At 41.0% G+C, this 14,627-nt stretch overlaps 1 protein-coding gene across 4 annotated transcripts in view; it reads right to left on the bottom strand.

Annotated features, from left to right (window-relative positions):
- Positions 1 to 222: 222 nt before the first annotated feature.
- The window catches only part of SVOPL (SVOP like), a 109,608-nt gene continuing 95,203 nt past the window's right edge, over positions 223 to 14,627 (bottom strand). For 3 of the 4 annotated variants that reach the window (XM_017504284.2, XM_017504288.2, XM_017504286.2), the window contains 2 exons: positions 3,540 to 3,653; positions 223 to 566 (listed from right to left, as the gene is read on the bottom strand). In XM_017504284.2, the coding sequence (XP_017359773.1) occupies positions 555 to 566; positions 3,540 to 3,653 (126 nt within the window). In that variant the 3' untranslated portion in view covers positions 223 to 554. The remainder of the gene's footprint in view (positions 567 to 3,539; positions 3,654 to 14,627) is intronic. The other variant, XM_017504287.2, reaches the window with a different exon arrangement.

Here is a 14,627-nt window from a genome sequence, read left to right as displayed (position 1 = left end):
TTTTATGAATAGGCAATTTTTATCAAACTACGGAGGATATAAGTTACACAGGCTAATTTTAATTTGAACTTGGTGGCTATTCTAATTGGCTTGAAAGATTTAATGATGGGAAGTCGGTGGGGGGAAAAAAAAAAGAATTAATGATATTATCCCAGGTTCTTGCCTTAGCTACAAAATTTCAGTCCAAGTTTAGCTACAGACCTCATGAGAGAATATCAAATATAAGTTTATAATTTAGTATTTATTCATATAAAGGTTTACAGACTTGATTTCAAGGAAGAAAAGCCATCTTCTCCCCACCATCTCCCTCTCGCACCCCTTTCAAAGCTTAAATTATATTTTACAAAAGTACTTTATATATTGTCTCTCACGGAAGAGATCAATATCCAGTTACCCACCCCACTTCCGTAAAGCCTTATTTTTTAAAAAAGAAAAATCATAATCACTTTACTACCGAGTGACATACAGAAGTAAAACCAAGTTTTAAGTAATGTACCGCAGTTCTGAAGATGGAAGTCATTTTTCTCGTCTGGTAGACGTAGCTTTGCAGATCTTCATTTAATTTGCTGGAAGAAAGTTATTTAATAGATCAGTTATGGACTTTTTAAAAATAGACATATATATATATATATTAGTAGAGACAGGGTTTCACCATATTGCCCATGCTGGTCTTGAACTCCTGACCTCAGGTGATTGACCTGCCTCATCCTCCTAAAATGCTGGGATTACAGACATGAGCCACTGCACCTGGCCAATATTCTCTTTCTAGATGGTGTTTTCGGATTTTTAGTTTACCAGACTCATTGAATCACAGTTTCGCAGGGTAGCTGTAACACGGAATCAACACCACTTGAAAACTATTGGCCAGGCTGGCTCATCCACATTATTAGGGTGCTGTGTTTGTGTTGTTGGAAGGAAGTTAACATTTTTGGCATGTCCTTACAAACATTTCTAGAAGATGTATTGGTGTCAGGTGGTTTCATGTGGTAACCACTTGCAACACTGAATTAGGGGTGGAGGTATGGGTGTGTGTTTTAAGATTTGCTCAAAGACACATAGCCAGTTAGTGGCAGTCATCAAGGGATACAAGCCCAGACAACTGTATTGAACCTACTTGTTTGCTTAAAAGGCTGTCAACAATCTTGCAGAATCATTTCACCGTAGTGCTAAAACCAAGTCAACAGAAGACAAAAGTCTTCTAGGTGGATATGACTTGAATAGGATATTCTCAGACACCTTAGATGGTGAGTCAGATTTCTTTTTATATGTATCATTATTTGCAAAATTAAGTGATGCTAAATTCCTGTTCCCTTAGTGTTACAGTCTAGTTTAAATGCCAGCCCCACTACAATACTAGTGTACTCTTTTATACAAGTTACTCGACTTGTGCCTTAGTTTTCTCATTTGTATAAAGGATCTGATCATCTTTTTGCTTATGATTAAAAAGAAGCATATCAATTATCTAAGTCTCTGGCTTTAAGCATTCAATGAATGAATCACCTTTCTGAGTAAGGAACTAAAAGCCCTAAATTCACAATTATATAATAGATCATCTAATCTGATTTAAATGCATTATTACCTTAAAGATAAACTAGCCTTAAAGATAGACAAACTAGGCCAGGCTCCGTGGCCTACATCTGTAACCCCAGCAGTTTGGGAGGCCAAGGTAGGTAGATCACTTGAGGTCAGAAGTTCAAGACCAGCTTGGCCAACATGGTGTCAATATTAAAAATACAAATATTAGCCAGACGTGGTGGTATAGCTATGACTACAAAGATTTCTCCTGCTAGGTTAATAGTTGGAGGTAAGGCAAGATAATAAGGTTATTTATCTTAATCACAGATACTTGGCAGGCTGAGGCAGGAGAATCACTTGAACCCAGGAGGCAGAGGGTGCAGTGAGCTGAGGTTGTGCCGCTGCACTCCAGCCTGGGCCACAGAGTTAGACTGTTACAACAAAAGAAAAAAGACTAAGCCTTTAATACTCAATAGTGCCTTCCTTGTGTCTACTCAGAGAAACAAAACATATCGGTACCAAAACAAGTATGAATGCATGTAAGGTTTACTATGAGTAGGACATGGCAGACAGGACAAGTAACATTCAGCCACAGAAGCATCATGACCACGGCCTCAGGGAGAGATGGCAGCTCAGGGTCAACTAAACTATGTGACCAGTCACCTAACCCAACTATTCTCCCCCTTCCCCATAAGCACACACACATGCCCTTGTATGCCAGCTACAAGCTTTGTGTTGAAGGCAGGAAAACGTCAGACCCACCACCTGTACTTGGATATGACCATCCTTCACTGAATGCAACCATAAGGGTAGGGGTAGGAGAGGCCCTCTCTTCAACCTTGAGCCTGGAAGCATGCCTTATACTTTTGAGGGGTGTTTTTTTCTTTTTAATGTACTTTGCAAAATAGAGTGAGCATTCAGTGCTGCTGTTAGTATTGAATGGTGACTGGTGCAGCATTGGAGCTTCTGACTCAGTTCTTCCCACAAGGACCAGAGGTAAATGAAGCTGGGCCAACACTGAAATCATGTGGTCCCAAGGGCAACACAAATAGCTGTTGCAGCTCTGCCAGCCATTTTCAGCTCTGCAGCAAGGCTTACATCCAGAGAGAAAAGTGGGAAGGGGTCAGGCGCGGTGGCTCACACCTGTAATCCCAGCACTTTGGGAGGCCAAGCGGGCAGATCACGAGGTTAAGAGATCTAGACCATCCTGGCCAACATGGTGAAACCCTGTCTCTACTAAAAATACAAAAATTAACCGGGCGTGGTGGCACGCGTCTGTGTTCCCAGCTGCTCGGGAGGGTGAGGTGGAAGAATCGCTTGAACCCAGGAGGCGGAAGTTGCAGTGAGCCGAGATTCTGCCACTGCACTCCAGCCAGGTGACAGAGCAAGACTCCGTTTCAAAAAAAAAAAGAAAAGTGGGAAGGGTAGAATCCTGAGGCCTCAACAACTGTCATTAGAAAAAGAAGTTATTGCTGGGCACAGTGGCTCACGCCTGTAATCCCAGCACTTTGGGAGGCTGAGGTGGGTGGATCTCAAGGTCAGGAGTTCCAGACCAGCCTGGCCAACGTGGTGAAACCCCATCTCTACTAAAATACAAAAAATCAGCCGGGCATAGTGGTGCATGCCTGTAGTCCCAGCTACTTGGAGGCTGAGGCAGGGGAATTACTTGAACCCGGGAGGCGGCGGTTGCAGTGAGCTGAGATCGCGCCACTGCACTCTAGCCTGGTGACAGGGTGAGACTTTGTCTCACAAATCAAACAAAAATTCTTGTTATTCAAACTACAACTTTACAGAAAGAAATCTGATATGAATTATTAGTTATTTTAACTAAAATGATGCTCAAAGCTATATGTGGAAAAAACTGCAGACTCAGTTTTTCTATTGAAAGCTGCTAAACATATACTGTGTTTAACACAAACACGGATATCACGTCTGCCAAAAAGAAGAATGCCCATATACCACATTCATTTCCCTTGGGCAAAAGCGGTAGTCGGAAAGACTTCAGAGTTCCCTGCACCACTCACCTGTAAGGCCCGTCCTTTGGTCTCAATGGGGAGAGTAAATGCAGAAATGGCGCATATAACACAGACAGATGAGAAAAGACACAGGGCCCCCAATATTGATGCACTCATAAGAACCTGCAAGTTACAAGAGAATTACTCAATTTATTGTGCTCCAGTCACTTCAAAACTTATTTATGTGAAAAGGAAAATACGGATTCACTTCACTAAGATGGTCCCTTGCAGCCATTCTGCAGGTTGTACCTTCCTGACAAATTGATTTATCTGAGCCAATCTGGTGTGGTCATTTTGTGTGATTAGTTCAAGAGCAGGGACTTGGTGGCTCATGCCTGTAATCCCAGCACTTTGGGAGACCGAGGTGGGTGGATTACCTGACGTCGGGAGTTCGAGACCAGCCTGACCAACATGGAGAAGCCCCATCTCTACTAATAATACAAAATTGGCTGGGTGTGGTGGCACATGACTGTAATCTCAGCTGCTCAGGAGGCTGAGGCAGGAGAATTGCTTGAACCTGGGAGGCGGAGGTTGTGGTGAGCCGAGATTGCACCACTGCACTCCAGCCTGGGCAACAAGAGTGAAACTCCATCTCAAAAAAAAAAAAAAGGAAAAGAAAAAAAGAGCAGGGACTGCATTAATACGCACTGGGCAGGTAAGACCTCTCTTGGCGCCTGCCTGTCAGGCATCTCCAGAGCCAGGTTTTGGTATCTGGAGAAGACGGAGGATGGGCCCATTTTCCCAACCCCTCTCTCATACCAATTCAGCTTGCTTAACTTCTAACTCTCACATCATGCTCTATCCTCTCTCTGCCAAATATCCCTTTCTCTTTAGTTCAGACAGCATAAAACAGGCAAAAGTTCTTTTTGGAAGAGTTGTTATGTCAGCATCTCTGAAAGAATTACTGATGTGTCTTTCATCCAGTTATGGAGTTGGGTGACAAACCTTGTGTGACACCAAAACTCTTTGGTGTCCATTTTTCCACAGTAAGTGGGTTTCTGTCCATCTGTGTACATTCTTTGGCCTGGACCTTTCCACTCAGATACTGACTAATTCAGACACTACGTCTCATACTTCCGTTTCCCTTGGTCTGTGTTCTTGACAGTTCTCCACTAATCTCACGACAATAGAGTATGAAGAGGTTAACCAGCAGCAAAACTCTCTAGAATCACAGAATAACATAATTAAGAAAGGCCTAGAAACTATCTGGCTTAATACAATTTCTTCCCTTTACAGGTGAGCCTAGACTAAGTGACTAGTCTCAGTAACTACTTGTCTAAAGCCAGATACAGATCCCCACGCACAGCCTAGTGTTACCACCACCACTTAGATTCCTTTATGGTACACAATTTGGGAGCCTACCTCCCATGTTTCAGGGCTGCTGGCTTCCAAAACACTAAATAATTCCACTCACCATGCAAACAGAACCCACAATATTAACCTCACTCATTATTTTGCAATTGACCTAGCAAGTGATAGATACTATGCTGATTTTCACTCCCAAAATAATTACAATTTTCCCCAAACAGGAGTTTGTATACTGTGTGTGCGTGTGTGTGTGTGTGTGTGTGTGTGTGTGTGTGTGTGTGTACTGCTGGAAGTCTGGGAAGCAAGCTTAGAAAAGGGATAGAAAGCAAAAGGCCAGGCAGTTTGAACTAAGATCAGATTATGCCATAATCAGGCATGTGCCTAGATTCTGTCATTATTGCTACTTCTATTGCTGGACACCAAAATTCTTGCCCCACTAGCATGAATCCTAAACTATCACTACTTTACATCCTTACACCACATTTAAAGTCCTAAGTGGTGTCAGACCCTGATGGGCTGAGTTTAGGTCACATAACTGTGCTCCATCAGCCAGGGTCAGGGAGAATAACTGCCTAGGCTTTCTGGCTTCCCTGAAGCTTCATAACAAGACTTAACAATCCAGTAGATGTTACTAGATTTTTTTTTTGATAAATTCTAAGTTTACTAAAGTCAGTTTCTATTGTTTATAAGCAAGAACTCTGAGTAATACCTGATTATAAGATTATAAAAATCATCTTGGAATTTTTTTTTAATGCAGATTTTCGGAGACCACTCCAGATTTACTGTATTAAAAGGAAAGAGATCTGTTGTTAATTTCTTCTTCTAGAAAGCAGCCCAGACGAGGGATAAAGAGAGACATTACATAATGACAAAAAGGTCAGCCCACTAAGAAGCTATACTAAAGGTTACACATCAAACAAAAGAGCTTCCAAATACATTCAGCAAAACTGTTAGAAATAAAAGGAAAAAGACATCCACAAATAGTTGGAGACTTTAATACTCCTACCTCAACAATTGATAGAACTATTAGATAGCAAATCAGCATAGAACTTTATGACACCAACAAGCCAGGAGACCTAACTGACATTTGTAGGACAGTCCACTCAACAACAGCAAAATACATCTTCAGTTCACGTGCCCACTCAACATTCACCAAGATAAGCCATATCCAGGGCCATAAAACGAACCTCAACAGATTTAAAAGAATTGAAATCATTGTGTGTGTTCTTGTCCCAAAAGGATGTACAGCTAAGAACAGCTAACAGCAAAATCTCCAAACACTTCTATGTAATCCATTCACCAAAGAAGTCTCAAGAAAAACTAAAAATACACGGAATGGAATGAAAACACGACATATTAAATTTACAGGACACAGCTAATAGGAACAAAAATAGAATATTAGGAATAAATTTTACAAGAAATGTATAGGAAAATTGTAACTCTACTAAGCACGTAAAAAATCTATTTCAGTTCTTAGGAAAATATAATCTTGTAAAAATATAATCTTCTCCAAAACAACCTGTAATTCTAATAGAAATTAACATCCCAACAGGATCTTGAGAAAAAAACTAAATCTAAGGTTAACTTGGCCAGGCACAGAAGCTCGCAACTGCAGTCCCAGATACTTGCGAGGTTAAGGCAGGAGGATCACTTAAGGTCAGGAGTTAGAGACCACAGTGTTCTATAATTGACCTGAGAATAGCTACTATAATGTACTCCAACCTGAGCAATATAGCAAGAAAAATTAATAAGAGATATAGAAATGTCAAAAGACAAATTACGACAACATTTTAAAATAAACTGGATTCTTTATGTAGTAAAGCTAATTAGAAAGAATTACTATGTAAGAAAAATTAGGCAACTTCTGAAAACATGTGGGGGGTAGAGGGAGTCAGAGAGGTTACTGGCCTTGGAGGAATTAACGCTGCAATCATTAGCAATGTAGTGTTGGTGCTGGAATAAAGAGACCAGTAAAGCAATGAGTCATAAAATAGATCCAAATATCTATGGACATTTGGTTTATTCTAACAGGGACGTGTTTAATCATTAGAGGGAGACGGACAAGGATGACTGATGGCCTCAGAATAACTAGCTGGGCATTTTGTGGCTTTTTAGAGCTAGATCCAGGCCAGGCACGGTGACTCAAACCTATAATCCCAGCACTTTGGGAGGCTGAGGCAGGAAGATCACAAGATCAGGAGTTTGAGACCAGCCTGACCAACATGGTGAAACCCCGTCTCTACTAAAAATACAAAAATTAGCTGGGTGTGGTGGCGGGTATCTGTAATCATAGCTACTCAGGAGGCTGAGGCAGGAGAATCGCTTGAACCTGGGAGGTGGAGGTTGCAGTGAGCCAAGATCATGCCATTGCACTCCAGCCTGGGTGACAGCACGAGACTCCATCTCAAAAAAAAAAAACAAAAGAGAGAGAGAGAGAGAGAGAGAGCATGCTAGATCCTTACTTCAGGCCTTATGCATAAATTATGAAAAAAAATCAATGTAATGTGTTAGATGAAACACTGAAAGCCTCTGAACTTTCGGTGTTTTATAAATATTTGCAGAAATATGAGTGAACAAGTGATGAAGGCCATTTAAGCATGACCGAAAACAAACACCATGAGTGAAAATAATTGGTAAATTGACTACATACAAATTTAATATTTTGTTTGCCAAAAAACTTGATAGTAAAACCAAAATAGAAACAATATAAAAACATCTGTAGTACAACAGTACATGGCTAATAGCCTATAGAAAAATTGAAAATCACATAAATAAAATTAATACAATAGGAAAAGATAGTAAATGAAAGCTGCTCAACTTTATTAATAATGAACAAAGTGCAAATTAAGACAAGTTATAATTTATTGCTCACCAGATTGAAAAAGGTTTATAAACCTGCTGTCCCTGGCTGAGTGCAGTGGTTCACACCTGTAACTGTCAAAATTGGGAAGCTGAGGTGGGAGGAGCCCTAGCTAGAGCCCAGGAGTTCAAGACCAGCCTGGCAACACAGGGAGACCCTGTCTCTACAAATAATAATTAAAAAATTAGGCACAGAGGCACACGCCTGTAGTCCCAGCTACTCAGAAGGCTGAGGTGGAAGGATTGCTGGAGCCCAGGAGTTTGAGGCTGCAATGAGCCATGACCGTGCCATTGTGCCCCAGCCTGAGTGACAGAGTGAGACACTGTCTCAAAAGAAAAGACTGTTATTCCTTTTGGTGATTATGAAAAGAAATGGATACTTGCTTAACAATGTGTTTATAGACCTGAATAGACATTTCTCCAAAGAAGGCATACAAATGGCCAAGAGGTATATAAAAATGTGCTCAACCTCACTGATCTTCAGGAAAATGAAAATAAAAACCACAGAGATAGATCACCTCACATGTGGTGAGATATCACATGTTTATCAAAATGATAAGATAAGTTTTGTCAAGAATGTAGAGAAAGGAAACCCACTGTCAGTGGGAATGTAGATTGGTGAAGCTACTATGGAACATACTATGATATTCTTAAAGAAATTAAAAATAGTGCTACCAGATGATTCAGCAATCCCTCTGCTGGATATATACCCTAAGAAAAGAAAATTGCCACCTTGTAAAGATAATCTGCACTTCTTCTGCAAATGCTCATTGGAGAATTATTCACATTAGCCAAAATATGGAAACAACCAAAGTGTCCACCAAAAGGTGAATAAACTGTGATATATACAGACAATGAAAGATTAGGTGGCCTTAAAACAGAAGAAAATGCCATTTGCAACAACATGAATGAACCTAGAGGACATTATGCTAAAATGATAATAAGCCAGGCATAAAAAGACAAATACTGCCTGATCGCTCTTATATATCTAAAAAAGAAAAAAAATCAGATACACAGAATAAAACGATGATTACCAGGAGTAGGGGGAAATGGGAAGATGTAGGGGAGAAAAAAAGAATTTATAATAAATTATTATAATGAGAAGTGCATAAATTTTTAAAAATATAAAACACAATTTGATAAGATTGGTCATCCACTTTTAAATGTACACTCTTTGGACCTAGAAATAATTCAATAGACTTTTCCCACAGAATTCTGCTTTTCCCTCCAACATGCTCCTGAGTCACTGCCTTACTTCCCACATATCTCTGTCCTATTGTAGAAACTCTCTCTAACCACATCACTAGCTCCTTCCTGTTTTATGTTTTCATAGCACTAATCATATCTGACATATTACTTGACTGTTCATCCCTTGTCTGTTCTCCAATAGTAGGTAACTTCCAAGAATCTGAGACCTTGACTACTTTAGAGTGTCTGGAACATTAAAAGGCTCAATAACTGTATGGTAAATGATTAAAACAGTTGCACATAAGCTGGGCATAGTAGTGCATGCTTATAGTCTCAGATATTTGAAGGCTGAGGCAGGGGGATCACTTGAGCCCAAAGTCTGAGGCTACAGTGAGCCATGATCACTCCTGTGAATAGCCTTGGCAGCCTGGGCAACAAAGCAAGACCCTGTATCTTGAAAAAAAATAGCTGCATGTGAACAATGGTGTATTATGCATAATGTTCAGTTTCCCATTGCATGTAAATAGCAGAAAAAAAATAAAACAGAAACAATGTATTTATTGACAAGGTGATGGCTGTCTAATTATGACTATTCCATGCCACAGAAATCTATGCACCTACTTAAAAGAATAAGGGTAATCTACATGTACTGACATTAGATTAGTGAGAAAAGGCAACTGCAATATATGTATGTAGATGTGTGTGTTTATACACAGACATATCTACATACTCACACAGATGTAGCCATATACTGTAAAGAGATGTCTGACTCCATCTGATGTTTGCTCATGGCCTTTAAGCCTCACCCCTCCCCCTGCTTCCTTTTGTGTTCCACATCTGTACAAGCTTATGAGAAAGCCTGAGTGCTCCTTCCTTTGGTGCCAGCCGGAGATTTAAAACACAAAAGCCCCTGCCCTTTCATAAGGGCCCTCACCACGGTTCCGCCCCTAACCGTAGTAAACACTCAGGCCAGTCACCTTCCCTTGCTCTCTTGGGCTATTTCTGACCTGCTTGAGAGGTCTGTCCCACTCTCCCAGGACCTCCAGTTGGTAACAAGGTAAGAAACCGTTTTACACCCTCTTGGTGTGTACGTGTGTGGCACCATCAGTCTCAACACCTGGACCAAACTTTGAAAAGGATGCTATCCATCTGCCTCTGCAGGGCACCGTAACATAGATCCAGAGATATATCTAGATAGATCTACAGATACTCATGGAGGTAAATATATCTCCAGATATGTAAGCATGTATATATAATTCATGTAACATATAAACATGTTACACAAGCATCTATATATCATACATATAACATGTACATAAAACATCTATATAAACATTCACATCCACGTATATACAAATATGACTGGAACATACACAGACACACCCAGAGGGACAAAATATATGTATAGAAAAGCATCTGGAAGAATATCCCCAGAATTACGAACAGTGATTATCTCTGGTAATGAATTACACGTAATTTTCCCTTTCTTATATAACTTACAGGTCACATTTGACAGTTTAGAAATAAGCAGGCTTCCAAATTAATCCATTTTGGGGAGGTCTTCTGATCGATGGTGACATTCTGTCTCCAAGTCAAGTATTTTACGGTAAACTTTTCATATTGTTGATGTACTGATCAATGTAAAACCTGCTGACACTGAATAGGGTGCAGATTTACTTAACGATTAGCTAAAGCAGTCCAGGTGTGGTGGCTCACGCCTGTCATCCCAGAACTTTGGGAGGCCAAGACAGGTGGATCAATTCGGACCAGGGGTTCAAGACCAGTCTGGCCAACATGGTGAAGCCCCTTCTCTAATAACAATAAAAAATTTGCTGGGCGTGGCAGCATGCACCTGTGATCCCAGCTACTCAGGAGGCTGAGGCACAAGAATTGTTTGAACCCGAGAGGTAGAGGTTGCAGTGAGCCAAGATTGCACCACTGCACTTCAGCCTTGGCGACGGAGTGAGACTGTCCAAAAAAAAATGATTAGCTAAAGCATGAAATTTTACTGACTGTCTTGCACATAGACCTTTGTAACCTTTGTTATCATCTGCAGCTAATGATCGTAACCTCTACATTACACCCTCCAATGAAAAGAGAACAACGCTGACATAAAAGACTTCTTTTAAACTTTCCTATAAAAACTTTTCTCCTTGTGACAGATTCCAGAACACTCCCAACTTTGTGGTCATCACATTTGGCTTTCAATAAACCTTTACAAAATTATTTATATCTCAAAAACCTTAATTTCTTCTTCTTTTTTTCCTTTGAGACAGGGTCTCACTCTGTTGCCCAGGCTGAGTGCAGTGGTATAGTCACAACTCACTGCAGCCTCGACCTCCTGGGCTCAAGCGATCCTCTCAGCTCAGCCTCCCAAGTAGCTAGGACTACAGGCATGTGCCACCATGCCCAGCTAATTTTTTATTTGTTGTAGATATGGGGTCCCACTATGTTGCTCAGGCTGGTCTCAGATTCCTAGGATCAAGCAATCCTCCCACCTCAACCTCCCGAAGCACCGGGAGTACAGGTGTGAGCCACCATGCTTGGTCAACAGCCTTAATTTTGATGATATTCAGTTACACACTTCTATGTCTGAAGCTTTGTAACAAGCATATTTTTACACTAAGGAAAAAAATGTAAATGATTATAAACTTTGTTGATATATAATATGTTAATATAGAGATCTGGGTGCAGTGGCTCATGCCTGTAATCCCAGCACTTTGGGAAGCTAAGGTGGGAGGATCACCTGAGGTCAGAAGTTTGAGACCAGCCTGGCTAACATGGCAAAACCCCGTCTCTACTAAAAATACAAAAACAGTTATAGCCAGGCATGGTGGTGGGAGCCTGTAATCCCAGAGCTACTTGGGAGGCTGAGGCAGGAGGATTGTTAGAACCCAGGAGGCAGAGGTTGCAGTGAGCTGAGATCATGACATTACACTCCAGCCTGGGTGATGGAGCAAACTTTGTCTCAAAAACAAAAGAAAAAAATATATTAATATAAAAGAAATAATGAAAACAATAAACTACTCTTCCAGTTCAAGAAGTTAAAGTTAATAAACCTAAGAAATTAGTGCAACAGAATAAAAACAAAAGGCTAAATGAATACAGAAAATAGAAATAAGTGAGGTTGATGAATTAATGCACAAAGTATTTTATTTCAGGAAAAAAATAAACCTAGTTAGAAATAAAGTAAAAAATCATGGCATTAAGGATGTGAAAGAAGGTTGGGAGTAGTGGCGCATGGCTGTAATCCTGGCACTTTGGGGGGCTGAGATGGGAGGATCACCTGAGGCCAGGAGTTCAAGTCCAGCCTGGGCAAAACAAACAAACAAAGAGTGGGCACACTGCCTCACACCTGGAATCTCTAATCTCAACACTTTGGGAGGCTGAGGCAGTCAGAGCATAAGATCAGGAGATCGAGACCATCCTGGCCAACACGGTGTAACCTTGTCTCTACAAAAATACCAAAAATTAGCCAGGTGTGGTGGTGGGCACCTGTAATCCCAGCCACTCAGGAGGCTAAGGCAGGAGAATCGCTTGAACCCAGGAGGCAGAGGTTAGAGTGAGCCAGGGTCCCACCACTGTACTCCAGCCTGGGCAACAGAGAGAGGCTCTGTATAAAAAAAAAAAAAAAAAAAAAATTCTACGGAGGACTTGCCTTCACTGTCTGCTTAACTGCTTTCTTGTTTGTTTTTCCCCCATTCTCCACTCTGAATACAATGAGTGATATGAAGGAAAAGCACAAAGTGTCAGGACCTCACAGCAGGGAGGCCAGACTTGGGTCGGGAGAGAGACTTCAGGAGTTTAATTTCAAACATGCTGGATTTAAGATGCTTTTGAGACATCCAGGTGAAAACGCTGGGGAGGTAATCAGGTAGATGAATCCGAAGTATGGAAACAAGGCCTTGTCTAGAGCTGGAAGTGTGGGACTCATGAGTAAATCACTGGTAACTACAGTCATAAAGGACGATATCCTCTCAATGGAGAGTAAAATAAACGGTAAGGGTCTCGTATTGAGCAATAAGAAATCCACAACAAAAGATAGAGGAAGATGAGTCACAAAGAGATGGGGAAGCAGCAGCCACAGAGGTCAGATGAAACGGGTGCAAGTGATGGAAGCCACCAGAAGAGAACACAGGATGCCAGAGAGAGGGCATGGCCAGCAGTCCTTAACTCGGGTGAAAGGTCAGCTGAGATGAGGAATTAAAACAACCTTTGAACCTAGAGACGCGGAGTTCCCTCGATACCTTACCAAGAATAATTTTGGTGAGTAGGGATGGCTGCATCCAGCTCGGAGGAGGAGAAGGAATGAGTGAAGAGGGAAGGGAACCCTTTAAAGCAGTTTAGCTGGAAAGAGGAGAAAAGCGATTGTGAACAAGGTTGATTTTGCAGCTTGGAAGCTGTGGAATCTGAAGCACATTAAATGCTGATTAGAAGCATTCAGCATCAAGGGATAGATAGAAATCACAGAAGACCTACAATTATAAACCTGAAAAACTCAAGAGACTCAAATGAGAAAGAATTAGGAACGCATTCAGTAAGCTGGCTGTTTAAAAATCAATATAAAAAAAAATCAATAGCCTTCTAAATACAGATAGCTATTTGGAATGTTAAAATAGAAGTTATAATGAAAGAAGATAATCCATACCCAATGACAGCAAAATGCCATGAGATGCCTAGGAATAAACATAACAAGACATGCAGGATCCATTTGAAGAAAACAATAAAATCCCAGCAAGGGCCACGGGAGGAAAATTGAACAAAGGGCGAGAGAAACTTTAAGAAAAAAAGAGTCAGTTTTTCCTCAGTTAGCCCATACATCTCACACATTAACAATTAAAATGTTAATAGGATTTGGGGCAGAATGCTACTAAGTGATTCTGAAAAAGCAATGGAGTGGGTTAACAGCCAGTTTTAAAAATGTGTTATAAATCTCACTAGGGTAATAAAGAGAACATGTCAGTGACAAAAGCAGACAGATCAATGGACTAAAATAGTGAGCTCGAAATAGGCCAATTGTGGGAACATAAGCAAACAGACAATTCTAACCTATGAGTAAAAAATGGATTTTTAATACATCGTGTTGGGACAACCGGCTTGCCATGGGGGAAACTGCACAGCTGTTTCCGGCATTGGACCTCACGCCTCAATAGACGCCTGGAAGAAGGCGCAGCAGGGATTTCTGGGTCAGAATCTGGGATGCGTTCATTGTGTGAAATCTGAGTAAGTTAACCACTTATGATGTGAGCACTTCAACGTGTATGTGATACTTCAATCAAAAGGTACACTCCCTCTTGCCCTCTCAGAAAAGTAAACGCCATAGAAGGCCTAGAAGAAAAGAGGTGTATATTTTTATAATCCTAATTGCAGACTCCAGAAATACAGAGGGAAACACTGATACATCTGACTGCCTATGAACCCTGCACAGAAAAAGAAGAACATGAACAAGAATGAAAGACAAATGAGGCCAGGCACAGTGGCTCACCCCTGTAATCCTAGCACTTCAGGAGGCCAAGGCGGGTGGATCACGAGGTCAAGAGATGGTTTCACATGGTAAAACCCCATCTCTACTAAAAATACAAAAAAAAATTAGCAGGGTGTGGTGGCAGGTGCCTGTAGTCCCAGCTAATCGGGAGGCTGAGGCAGGAGAACTGCTTGAACCCAGGAGGCAGAAGTTGCAGTGAGCCAAGATTGTACCACTGCACTCCAGCCTGGAGACAGAGAAAGACTCCATCTCAAAAA

This window comes from Cebus imitator, unplaced genomic scaffold (assembly GCF_001604975.1).
Source record: "Cebus imitator isolate Cc_AM_T3 unplaced genomic scaffold, Cebus_imitator-1.0 Scaffold319, whole genome shotgun sequence".
Classification (NCBI taxonomy): Eukaryota; Metazoa; Chordata; class Mammalia; order Primates; family Cebidae; genus Cebus; species Cebus imitator.
This window is presented reverse-complemented; position numbering and strand designations above follow the sequence as displayed.